Source organism: Dysidea avara, chromosome 4 (assembly GCF_963678975.1).
Source record: "Dysidea avara chromosome 4, odDysAvar1.4, whole genome shotgun sequence".
In the NCBI taxonomy this organism is placed as follows: domain Eukaryota; kingdom Metazoa; phylum Porifera; class Demospongiae; order Dictyoceratida; family Dysideidae; genus Dysidea; species Dysidea avara.
In genome coordinates, this window is record NC_089275.1 from 310,711 (window position 1) to 324,694 (window position 13,984).

At 38.5% G+C, this 13,984-nt stretch overlaps 1 protein-coding gene across 1 annotated transcript; it reads right to left on the minus strand.

Moving 5' to 3' along the window:
• Window positions 1–7,969: 7,969 nt before the first annotated feature.
• Window positions 7,970–13,924, minus strand: LOC136254352 (mucin-2-like). Its single transcript, XM_066047032.1, has 4 exons — window positions 13,547–13,924; window positions 13,441–13,493; window positions 12,389–12,554; window positions 7,970–9,301 (listed from the first exon to the last, which is right to left on the minus strand). The coding sequence occupies exons 1-4, from the start codon at window positions 13,826–13,828 to the stop codon at window positions 8,132–8,134; spliced, it is 1,671 nt and encodes a 556-aa protein (XP_065903104.1). The 5' UTR covers window positions 13,829–13,924; the 3' UTR covers window positions 7,970–8,131.
• Between the last annotated feature and the right edge of the window lie 60 nt (window positions 13,925–13,984).

Sequence of the window (13,984 nt, forward strand, 5' to 3'; positions counted from 1 at the left end):
TTTTGTAACTGGTGGAACACAGCTGAAAGCAAAGTGTAATGGCTACCGTAAGAAAGAATGATGTCATAAAATATCAGAATGCTCACCCCAACAATCAGTTACTGAGAAGTGTGTAGTAAGTCTGTCTGTCTGTCTGTCTGTAGTGTGTCAGTGTATGTATCGGTCTGTCTGTGTGTAGTAAGTCAGTCTGTCTGTGTGTAGTGTGTCAGTCTATGTATCAGTCTGTCTGTGTTTAGTGTCTCAATCTATCTGTGTGTAGTGTTATTGTGTCTGCATGCAGCGTATATCAGTCTGTCTCTGTGTAGTGTCTCAGTCTGTCTGTGTGTAGTGTTATTGTGTCTCTATGCAGTATATATCAGTCTGTCTCTGTGTAGTGTGTTCATCTTCCTCTGCAGTGTGTCTGACTGTCTGTGTTATCTTTCTTTGCATAAAATGAAAGTTTAGTTTCATTGGTTCCATATCTTTTACCTAGAAATTGTTAATTGACTGAACATGTAATAAATGTGTGACCTGCTAAGGGAAAACCAGACTAGTTTTATGATTTCATTGTTGCCTGGCAGGAAAACCCACTGGCTTGTAAAGTTTCACAAGTCATGAGTGTAACAACAGTCTATGACATCAAGGCAACGTAGACAAACCAACAAGCACATGTAACTCATATGTGCTTAATGGTACAGAGACTACAGAAATAGAACAAATATATCAACCGAATTTGATTGTGTTGAAGTACTATCCTGTGTTTCACCATAACTTGTAATAGGGATTGGAAACAGCATCACCCGACCAGTATATTACCTGTACACTTGACATCACTGGTTAGGTACGAGGCACATTTCACTTGCTACCACTTTGAAGAGCATGAAAAGACTAACATTTCGTCTTACTGTAAACTAGTATTTTAGGTTTTATATAGTATGAAGGTTCTCTAAGGTTGAGTGATACAAGCTGCTTTGGTGGAAGCGATTGACTGGCCTTTCCCACCGAAGAAACTCATCTTATTGTGTCATTTCAGTATCACTACTACACCAAGGTACACTCCTGTAGCCTTTGTACATACCTTCTGGTATCAGTGATACATGGCTTTTTAGAACCCCTTTGGTCAGTAGAATTTGATAGAACGGTTTGTAAGTGACACTTCCTAGTTCAAAAACTGTGTATATCTTTTGTTACAGCTTTGTTCAGTGTTGTTGCCAGTGTTCGGCAAGTTACTTTTTAAAAGTAACTAGTTACATATTACATATTACTTGCAACTGAACTATTTAGTTACAGTTACATATTACCCATAAAATAGAATAGCTTTAATGATATTACATATTATATTACTTTGTGTCCACAGCCTTAAGCTGTCATGTGTGAAACTACCACCTTATCACGTGACATGATTACGTTGTTGGGCAATGTGCAAATCTTGGTTATAAGTAAGAAGCTGGTGAATAAGCTTCATTCAGTATATAGGCTTCATTACTTCGTTGTGGCTAGGCGTTACTCAGTGGATTACTAACGAGATTAGTAACTTCGTTACTTGTAGTAATAATATTACATTCGTTACAGTAACTATATTACTTAGGTGACGCGTTACATTTGTTAGTAAAGTAACTTGAGTTATATTACCTGTTTTTATATCGTATTTCGTTATATTACTTAGTTACCACAAAAATAATAATATTATGTAACGCGTTACTCCCAACACTGGTTGTTGCATTGTGTTACTCTTCTTGTAACTCAGCACAGTTGTTGTCTAGTGAAACTTTTTGGTTTTTAGGTGGTGGCCTCTAACCTAAGGTTAATTGGGGTTTTTAGCTCCAAAAGGGCATGGAGGCGGCATTTGCCTGCTTCTTCCAGGGGTGTAGCTTGATGACAATCTGGGGATAAGGGGTGGCTTCTTGAATTGTGACTCAGGTATGAAGTCAAAAATTTAAGTGCATCAGTGAATCATCCTCAAATGTGGTGTCATTAATGTTGAACAATTGTTGGCTGGCTCATCCTACTCAAGGAGTGAAAGTATGAAGACATTTTGTTTTGAAAGAGTGGTGGTTGTGTAGCATACATATGAGTGTAGCTATAGTCAATGTGATTGGATTGACTGGCAGTGTTATGAGTGTGTACACTGACAGTGAATTAGTGTGTTTCTGTTCTTGTAACTCAATACAGTTGTTGTCTAGTGAAAACTATTTGTCTTTTGAGTACTAACCTAATAAATGTTCAAACAGTTATTCCCTTATAAATGATGCATCTTTGCCCTACACATTTCAATGTCATTTGTTATAAAAACAAATTTATGCCAACTAGGCTAGTTTTCACTCAGCAGGTTACGTTTTCATGGTTATAGTTGTATGTGTGTTGTCCTAATATCCTGTTGTTGTTATTATTGTTGTTGTAGGTTACACACCTCATGGGACCCCTGTTGCTAGTCCAGTCCAACTTCCTCACCAGACCACAACATTTCCTTCTCCAAAAGCCGGAAGCCCTGATGTCTACCCTTGCGTCATCATCTTGAATGGCAGAGCGATAATGTAAGGTCTCACCAGACAAAGGGTGCAGCTGTGGTTCAATCTAAGCTGTCTACAGTATTTACTTAGGGTTACCCTAACCCTGTACCGCATGATTATGGCTTCCCTATGACTAGTGTTGTTTTAGTTAACTATAGCTAAAACTAAAAGTACTTTTAGTGAAGCAAATAATGTGTATTAGTTAACTAGAACTAAAAACAAATCCATGATATAACTAAAACTACATCTTTAACTAAAATACAACAGAATAATTTACTAAATCTAAAACTAAAAAGAATTACTATAACTAAAACAACAAATACAATATAACCATAGTTAAATCTATAACTAAGAAAGATTACTATAACTAAAACTAAAATTATTGACGAAACTAGCTATGTAAAACTAAAATTCCTTATTAAAACAACACCATGTTGCTCAGATCACTACACGTATAAGTTCACATATGTTCTACAGGTGGAACAAAGCACAGAATGAAATTGTACTGCTTTATGTAGCATCCAAACATCAGTATATGCTATAGTTTGTGACCTGATGGTGGTTTAGTTAGCTATAGCTAAAACTTAAAGTACTTTTAGTAAGACAAATATGTATTAGTTAACTATAACTAAAACTATAACTAAAGATTTTCACATTTTTAACTAAAACTAAAATAACATGCACAGAATAAAACCATAATTAAATCAATAACTAAAAGGAATTAGGAAAAATTACTACAACTATAAAACTAAAATTACTGACGAAACTAACTAAAATTAAAACTAGAAGTCCTTACTAAAACAACACTAGTGCTGACATGCTTAAGCACCTGTAATTTTCATAGTGACTGGATTGATTGTAAGGGCCTGTTCTTTATTTGTAACATTTTGTAACTGGTGGAACACAGCTGAAAGCAAAGTGTAATGGCTACCGTAAGAAAGAATGATGTCATAAAATATCAGAATGCTCACCCCAACAATCAGTTACTGAGAAGTGTGTAGTAAGTCTGTCTGTCTGTCTGTCTGTAGTGTGTCAGTGTATGTATCGGTCTGTCTGTGTGTAGTAAGTCAGTCTGTCTGTGTGTAGTGTGTCAGTCTATGTATCAGTCTGTCTGTGTTTAGTGTCTCAATCTATCTGTGTGTAGTGTTATTGTGTCTGCATGCAGCGTATATCAGTCTGTCTCTGTGTAGTGTCTCAGTCTGTCTGTGTGTAGTGTTATTGTGTCTCTATGCAGTATATATCAGTCTGTCTCTGTGTAGTGTGTTCATCTTCCTCTGCAGTGTGTCTGACTGTCTGTGTTATCTTTCTTTGCATAAAATGAAAGTTTAGTTTCATTGGTTCCATATCTTTTACCTAGAAATTGTTAATTGACTGAACATGTAATAAATGTGTGACCTGCTAAGGGAAAACCAGACTAGTTTTATGATTTCATTGTTGCCTGGCAGGAAAACCCACTGGCTTGTAAAGTTTCACAAGTCATGAGTGTAACAACAGTCTATGACATCAAGGCAACGTAGACAAACCAACAAGCACATGTAACTCATATGTGCTTAATGGTACAGAGACTACAGAAATAGAACAAATATATCAACCGAATTTGATTGTGTTGAAGTACTATCCTGTGTTTCACCATAACTTGTAATAGGGATTGGAAACAGCATCACCCGACCAGTATATTACCTGTACACTTGACATCACTGGTTAGGTACGAGGCACATTTCACTTGCTACCACTTTGAAGAGCATGAAAAGACTAACATTTCGTCTTACTGTAAACTAGTATTTTAGGTTTTATATAGTATGAAGGTTCTCTAAGGTTGAGTGATACAAGCTGCTTTGGTGGAAGCGATTGACTGGCCTTTCCCACCGAAGAAACTCATCTTATTGTGTCATTTCAGTATCACTACTACACCAAGGTACACTCCTGTAGCCTTTGTACATACCTTCTGGTATCAGTGATACATGGCTTTTTAGAACCCCTTTGGTCAGTAGAATTTGATAGAACGGTTTGTAAGTGACACTTCCTAGTTCAAAAACTGTGTATATCTTTTGTTACAGCTTTGTTCAGTGTTGTTGCCAGTGTTCGGCAAGTTACTTTTTAAAAGTAACTAGTTACATATTACATATTACTTGCAACTGAACTATTTAGTTACAGTTACATATTACCCATAAAATAGAATAGCTTTAATGATATTACATATTATATTACTTTGTGTCCACAGCCTTAAGCTGTCATGTGTGAAACTACCACCTTATCACGTGACATGATTACGTTGTTGGGCAATGTGCAAATCTTGGTTATAAGTAAGAAGCTGGTGAATAAGCTTCATTCAGTATATAGGCTTCATTACTTCGTTGTGGCTAGGCGTTACTCAGTGGATTACTAACGAGATTAGTAACTTCGTTACTTGTAGTAATAATATTACATTCGTTACAGTAACTATATTACTTAGGTGACGCGTTACATTTGTTAGTAAAGTAACTTGAGTTATATTACCTGTTTTTATATCGTATTTCGTTATATTACTTAGTTACCACAAAAATAATAATATTATGTAACGCGTTACTCCCAACACTGGTTGTTGCATTGTGTTACTCTTCTTGTAACTCAGCACAGTTGTTGTCTAGTGAAACTTTTTGGTTTTTAGGTGGTGGCCTCTAACCTAAGGTTAATTGGGGTTTTTAGCTCCAAAAGGGCATGGAGGCAGCATTTGCCTGCTTCTTCCAGGGGTGTAGCTTGATGACAATCTGGGGATAGGGGGTGGCTTCTTGAATTGTGACTCAGGTATGAAGTCAAAAATTTAAGTGCATCAGTGAATCATCCTCAAATGTGGTGTCATTAATGTTGAACAATTGTTGGCTGGCTCATCCTACTCAAGGAGTGAAAGTATGAAGACATTTTGTTTTGAAAGAGTGGTGGTTGTGTAGCATACATATGAGTGTAGCTATAGTCAATGTGATTGGATTGACTGGCAGTGTTATGAGTGTGTACACTGACAGTGAATTAGTGTGTTTCTGTTCTTGTAACTCAATACAGTTGTTGTCTAGTGAAAACTATTTGTCTTTTGAGTACTAACCTAATAAATGTTCAAACAGTTATTCCCTTATAAATGATGCATCTTTGCCCTACACATTTCAATGTCATTTCTTATAAAAACAAATTTATGCCAACTAGGCTAGTTTTCACTCAGCAGGTTACGTTTTCATGGTTATAGTTGTATGTGTGTTGTCCTAATATCCTGTTGTTGTTATTATTGTTGTTGTAGGTTACACACCTCATGGGACCCCTGTTGCTAGTCCAGTCCAACTTCCTCACCAGACCACAACATTTCCTTCTGGTTTTTTCACAGCCAATAGTACTAATACTACTACTACAGCCAAGCTGTTCCCCGGATGGCAATATGAACCTCCACAGCAAACCTCAACTGGAATGTTAGCATATGAGATACCCAGCACACCTCACCAACAAACTAACAACTATACTGGGGACTTGTACCCGGCATCTTTTTTGAATTAACTTTTTATTACTTGGACCTTTTCGTAGTGTATAGATGAATTTTTTTTTTACTAGTGAACTAAACAGTTTGTGTTGTTAGGTAGAGAGTGATAGGTAGTTGTAGTGTATATATGTTAGTAGTAATGTTGTGTAAGTGTCTAGTTGGTGTGATTGTCTCATGTTATGTGTTGAACACGTGTAATCTTTACTTGTCTACTAGCTACTCTGTGTGTGTGTGCTTTGTAATTGAACAAATTTCATATCACTTATTTTTTGTTGCTTCTGACAAACGTTTGAGATCATAGTTATGGTAGTTGTGTGTTTACAACGCATGCAGGGTTTCATTTCCCGAGCAGCGTGTCACATTTTCAGGTACCTGGGAATGCAGTGTAGGAGATAATACAATAAACAGTAGAGCCATACAAAATCAAGTGTTGGTATTACTAAGGCATTTGAATACATGGAAATATCCAAGTGAATTGAATGCTTGTTTCAGCTCTGGTGTGTGTGTGCGTGTGCGTGTGTGTGTGTGTGTGCGTGTGCCGGTGTGCGTGCATGCATGTGTGTGTGTGTACATGATTGCACACTTCCTAGTTAAACCTTCAGGTCTGCACAAGCCCCCTATATATGTATAATATATACTTGTTGGCTTTTAAAGATGCTTAAGGTTTTACTAGAATTACTATTTCAACTACATTTTTAAGTAAAAGTGCATTATTTTTTACCAGAATATAATGGGATAGGAAGACATAAAATGCTGGAAACAATAGTTTTGGTATAAACACACCAAATTATCATGATGAATGTGTAGTGCCTCCTTCAGAAACTTACAGCTGGACATCAGTGGACTTTATTAGAACAGTCACTAGCTGCTCATTTAGCTTTCAGAAATCTCTAAAATTAATAGAGCATAGAATAGCATAATAAAAAATTGCTGGAAACAAAACTATTACAGCAATTAACTAATAGACTTATCCCTACTTTCAAGTATGGTGCTAACACTGAAAAATTATTAACCCACAAGAAATGGTATTGCTTTTTGTTATCGCTTTTAGATAGATCAGTGTTACTGTACCACAGGATGTTTGAGACATGTAATGGTGTAGAGAAATTCATTATCTTACATGCCAGTACAATAGCAGAGCTTTAATGACATAGTTGACTGCTCTAATAAGGAATTAAAATTTTTAATCAGCTCAAATTAATATCTTTAGCTTTACTGCTATATCTGTGTGAGAAATCTGTTTGTGTAGCTAACTGAAACAACTAGTAAAGCTACAATGCTAGAATCCACCAAACTTGTTCCAGCATATAATGTCTGTGTATAACAAACTTGTTGTTATCAACAGTATCTGCACAATATTGCTCTAGTGAATGTGTGACTAGTTGTGATGCATAGCTAGACAAACTCTGTGTAGAGTAATTATGGAACTCAAGTGCATTAGAAAAGTATGTTGCAGATTTTGGTTGAGGCAAGTCTTTTGGTGGTCCAAAGTGTAACAACTTCAGAGTCTTCCAAGTGTGTTGAACACATGACATTTTAGATCAAGATCACAATCAAGGTTCTGATAGTGATCAACAATGATTACTGGATCATTTACAACAGGGAAGTGAGGTGGCCCAGGAAGAGAAGAAAGAGCTAGCCATGCTGCGTGCATAGGAGCATAGATTATGTGTGTACAGTATAGAACTAGTAGTTGGACTAGTAGTTGGACTAGCAGTTGGACTAGCAGTTGGACTAGTAGTTGGACTAGTAGTTGGACTAGCAGTTGGACTAGTAGTTGGACTAGCAGTTGGACTACAACTTTTTAATAAAACTACACTACAAATTTCTACTAGTGTAATCTGGTAAGTAAATATCACACAAAAGCTGTTCCTTGTGGTTAGCATATCACCCTCGCAACTCCTCCCCTCAAAAGGTGGAGAGCAAGAACATTACTGGCAAATAAATAGCATGAGCATTATCATCATAGAGATGACATGACTATGACAACACTGACAATCAATCATGAATCTTCAAATGAAAAATACACTATACACCTTGTGTGTGTGTGTGTGTGTGTGTGTGTGTGTGCGTGTGTGTGTGTGTGCACATAGTATACACAGAATGATTATTGCAGTTACAACATGACAAATGTGCAATATGATTACTTGGTGATGTTACCAGCTGCTCTAGCCTGCCAGGGAATCCCCTTACTATTGATGATGGCTGCCTGCCATGGAATATCTACCGGACTGTCTTTAACTGTTGACTGATCTACACTTATATTCTCTGTCATCTCTGACACTGGAGAGTTAGTTGTAACTGTGTTCTGTAGCACTTGACGGCTAGTGGTGTTCTTTTTGGCTGTAGGGCTGATTACTGGAGGGCTATTGTTGGCAGTAGGTACAAACTTGTCATTACGCTGCAAGTACTTTACAGGTCTCTGGTAGTCCCGTACTGACAAGCTCTGGGACCTCTTCACATGAGCTGTTGGACCAAACAGTTTAGCCTTCTCCTGTACTAGGTTACCAACCACTGGGGGAGTGACCGAGCTTACATTACCAGTTGTAGGCAGTGGTCTGTTTGTTTGTGGCTTGTTGACAAGATTGCTTGTTGTGTCCCCTGAAGGTGTGGGTGTGGTCACTTGATCTTCAGATGATTTAGTGGGTGTGGCTGATCTTACAGGACTACTAGTTGAGGTTGCTGCATTCTGAAGAGGTGTGGTTGTGCTAGTCTGAGCTTTGAAAGGTGTGGTTGATTTTATTGGACTACCCAGTGCATTACGAATAGGGATAATTGCTGCAGAATTTGGGTGTGGCTTAGCTTGCACTTTAGCCAATGGAGAGTTGGCAGGTGAGTCAGCAGATGTCTTCATGGGTGTAGAGCTAGCAGGGGCTGGATGTGGTGGAATAGTTACAGTATGTTTGGAATGGAAACTCTTTGATCTCCTCAACTTACTAACTTTTGTCCTCACATCATCATCATTATCATCAAATACTGGGAACACTGGCTCCTCCTGGGTGGTTACCACCTTTTTACCACTCTCTTCTGATACAAACTTGCCCAGTGCGTACTTGTTCAAGCTTCTTCTCCATGATTCACTCTTTGGACTGTTCTGAGCCATCTCATACACATCTTCTGGTACTGGTACTCGCACTTCGGGGGATAACCTTAATGCTCTCTCTGTTTGAGGGGAATACCCTGGCTTGACTCCATCAAACATCCATCGGCCAATATGCCTGTCCCAACTCTTTACTTGTTTGTCAATTTCTTTCTCCTCATACCCTTCGTCAATGTCTTCTGTCATTGATTGACGTATCTTGGGTCTCTGTACCTGCAATAGTTATAGTTACTTGACTGACTGTATGTAACTGGAAATGTAGTGACTATATAGCTAGCCATGACCTGATCTGTAAAAACCCAACATAATGGCACAAGCCTAACTTTATAAATAATAGTTATACGGGCACAATGTGGAGTCTATGAAATTTATAAACCCGAAGGCCCGGGCTGTAGCGCACGAGCGAAGCGAGGGCGCTACTAAGGGCCTGAGGGTTTATAAATTTCATAGACTCCACATTGTGCCCGTATAACTGCTTTAGACTCTATTTCACATTACACTCAGATCACTTACCTCATCCATGGCTGTTTCTGCTGTAGGCTCGGCAAAAGCGGCTGGTTTTCTTACGATAATACTAGCGCCATGGCAACTATGCGTCCTCACGTGACTAAATAATCGCGCTCGTTAAATCACTGCACGTGAACAACGCATAGCGATTGGACAAATCCGATTTTGAGCATATGTCATATTGTGCTTAAAGGCGTGGAGTATATTAGAAAACAAGGTGGAGTATATGAGATTTATTACCCACCCAAAACAGCCTAAATAGAGTCTAAAGTATATTATTAGCATTGATTACCTGGATACCAAAAACATGGATATCATCTTAATAGCCCATGCAAGAGGAGTTCGAAAAATGTTTGCTTTGTTGTTCGTTGCAGTATGCCAATGGATACGTAAGTGTATATAAGGCCATTTGTTTATGTCACATTGAAGTGATTGTACATGATCAACTTTTCATCACTGATTTTTGTCTTTGTATGTAGTGAAGAAAGGTGATACAAGAAAACTTTACCCAGCAATGGTTTCGCCTATTCATGGCAAACATCATGGTGCAAGTTTCAACTCTGTATAGAATTCATCCATAAGCATCTGTAATTTGTTTCCTTGTACTTGATGTGTTTTGTCATTGTTACTTTGTAGGGCTGCAACTACAAAAGTTATTGCCATGCGAGGCTGAAACATTACCATAGCATATACTTAAAATTAGATTATATAATAAAGAATTTGAAAATACATCATATCATGATGGGATCTGGTCACATATGATATACGGTACTGCCCAAGCACCACATCGCACTGACTCATCTGCACCTCGAGAGTGTGAGCAGGGCTGGCCTTAGAGATTCTGGGGCATTAGGGAAGGTAAACTGGGTGGGCTCCCCAGAGGATGTGGCTCATTCCTATGCAAGAACATTTAACCCATATAGGGCTATGTATAATTTATATGCTTGTTGGCTAAGCATGGGCTGTTATGATACTAGCTATAGCTGTCATCTACATGTATGCATACTACTGTTTCTGCAGTGTATTCTATGCATCTCCAACTACACTAAATGTGATTGTGTAAAATCATAACTTATGATTATACGCTATTGTACTATTATGATCATCTTCAATCTTTGCAGAGTCTTAATTGCTACTACTTCAAGCAGTTATTAAACCACAACCTGCACATGGAGTAGTCCATCTGATTATGCCTGATCTCTTGATCACTCCGTCCAGCAGCCTCTTGACATTATGGATATTAATGGAATCCATCCAACATATTGTATCTCCAACCTTACGTTCCTGTTTCACAAACAAAATAGCCATGTATCGCCATAGATTCCACTCTAGCACAAACAGTCACAAAGTATCCGTGATTATTTCAGTGTGCCACTGTGTGCCCCAGAAAATCAGTGCGCACATTCACTCACACGTGCACAAAGTAACTACTAACACCCATCAACAATTGAAAGTGAGTAACCTCACCGCCACTCGAGACCTGACTCCATTGTGCGATTTAAATCAACACAATCACGTGATTTCTTGCATTGTAGTGGCTAATGGCATTTGTGACCGGATTTCCGAAAAGGTATCTTTTCCACACATTTTACATACCAGCAAACAAAACAATGCAACACTTGACTCCTTATACTGATTGACTTGCTCTTAGTACCTGAATTCAGCCAGATACTGTGGCTACACCCATGAAAACTTCCATGTCTATTATACGCCATGATCAAAAAGTTATTAAGCTTCAAATTTCAAAAAAATGGGTCATATTTTGTGTGTGAAAAGGTACCTTTTTGCAAATCTAGTTACCTTTGATGAATTCCTAATGTGTATATATGGCTACATCCTAGTGGACAGTACAATGAATATCATGTGCAACCACCAATACATCTAGTAGACCTATAGTCTACATCACGTGATTCATACTTATCGGCGATGCGTACCTTGAGTGATGAGTTGAATAATTATGATTCTATCTTCTTAAAAGTAAGAATTACCTAGTGTTATAAACTGAATTTGTAGTTTGAGAACTGGGACCCTAGTTTTAGAGCTTTGAGGGCCCCCTTAGACCCAGAGCCCTACCTTGCCTACCCTTAAGGCTGGCCCTGAGTGCAAGGGGTTCAAAACTCACTAATTAAAGGGCATGGCACCCATTTCATGTGCAAGTCCTTATCCCTCAAATTGAAGGATAAAAACTTACATGTAAAAAGGATGCCACGCCCTTTAATTAGCAAGTTTTATTATCCCTTGCACTCTCGAGGCATGGGCGAGTGAGTGTGATGTTGCACTTGGGCGGTACCATAGCTGCAATGCAGTGGTCAAGGAACCTCCTTCAGAGGTACATCTTACACAGTTCAAGCCAAACCCAATACAATTTGATAATGAGGTGTAAGATAGTGTTATAATTGTGTTCAACCACCCCAACATATCACTAAGAAGCAAATATTATACTATCCAAATTTCTCACACATACCATTCTCATAATGAATTTACTTTTAACTACGTGAAGTGAAAATCAGTAATTATCACTAGAAAGAAGCACTTTTCGTACAACTTGTCAAAAAGGAAAATAGTTCAAAATCACTTGAAGCTGCCGAACACCTTTTTACACACTGAGTTTGGAGAATTCATGGTCAGTTGCTCTTTTAAGGATTAAGCGGTAAAATTTATAATAAAAGTTATGCGGGATTGGTACACACACACACACACACACACACACACACACACACACACACACACACACACACACACACACACACACACACACACACACCAGACAGGTTGATATGACAACGTACGTACCTTAGTAGGCTCCTCCTCTGGAGGGGTCAGGGACCCAGTGGAGGTCTTGGATGAGAAGTAGGCGTGGTCTTGTGATGACGACGAGCTAGCAACTGATGATGTCTCCAAGATATCATCAGTACTTCCACAACAACGACGAATTGTACGTTGCTGTGGTGGAGATGTCCTTCAGCAATAGAACATTATAGTTAGTAATGTGTGCATAATGTAGTGATAAAAGGCTGCACTCATGCTGAGTTATATACTAGAAAACTGTTATCCAGATGCTACAAAAACTGTCTAAATCACACATGACCCAGACAATAAGGCAGTGAATACAGCCATGTAATAATGGTATATAGACGTGTTGCATACTAAGATGTGGTCCAACAAAAAGTTGTTATATGGCTTTAGAATTCTGGGAACAAAAGTATCAAGCATTTACCTCCCCTAAGCAGAATTAGTCACCACGGCACAAGTGTGTCAGATATATATATTTTAACCTACTAACTCACTTTGTAGTACCAATAGCCTTTCAGTACAATCCTTCGTAATATAGTAATTATGTAAACGGGCACCTACAATTTGTTAGGCACTGTACAAATCATTGTTTTGCTCTTCTTTTAGTCTATCACTATACAGTGTAACTCCAAAAGTTCCTACTGATAAGGTTGAAACTTTGACAGCCCATTGGTTTTTCCCTCTAGAGTAATAAAATGAAGACCACAAACAAGTCAGGTTTTTGCTCAGCAGACTTTATATCACTTTTAAAGTTCTGATTAATCTATTTTATATAAAACAAAAGTAAACGACATGGTGAATCCCAGGAAATCAAGTGAGGTTTATTACACCCTAGTGACAAGATCAACAGCCTATTAACAGGAGTACGATATCATATGTCCATCATGTGATCATGTCACTCCCACAGAAAGGACACATCTACACACACCTAACAAAACATTATTGTAAGGTGGTAACTAAGTGACCAATTGTGGCACATTCCTTGCACAATTACTTAACACAAACAATAAACAACCTGGAGCCCCTCCCCCTCCGTACTAATTACAACAAACTTTGCCTGAGGCTGCAAACGGGCTGGTTGACTGATCTTCCTCACTGTAGCTAGCTGTAGAAGAGGATTATGACATTACGTGTACGCTGCTATAGTACACACTTTACCGGAGGAGCCGCAGTGGAACTGCCTCCCGCTCCGTGTACTCTACTCCGTGTAGGGGAACTGTATAATGTCTGCTGTATTTTATCGGAAGAGTCTATCAACGACACGAGGGGTGGGGCACTGAGTTTCTTTGGCAGTCTAGATAATGATTGAGTTCTCTGCCTGTGATCGGTAGGAGGTGTAGCTATCGTATCGGAGACCTTCGCTCCCCCAAATCGCTTGCGCAAACTGTCGAACAATTTGTAGTTTTGCTCTGCAACAGAGCTTCGCTCCTTGTTAGCCATGATCACTACTCTATACGGTGAACTAGCTTAATCAGATGTAAACAATGACTTTAAACACTCGAGTGGCAAGGCTAGTGACGTCACGTGTGGTCAGCTAACATCCTAAGGGAATACATCTCAGTCACGTGATGTTTATATTACAATTACCATCTATAA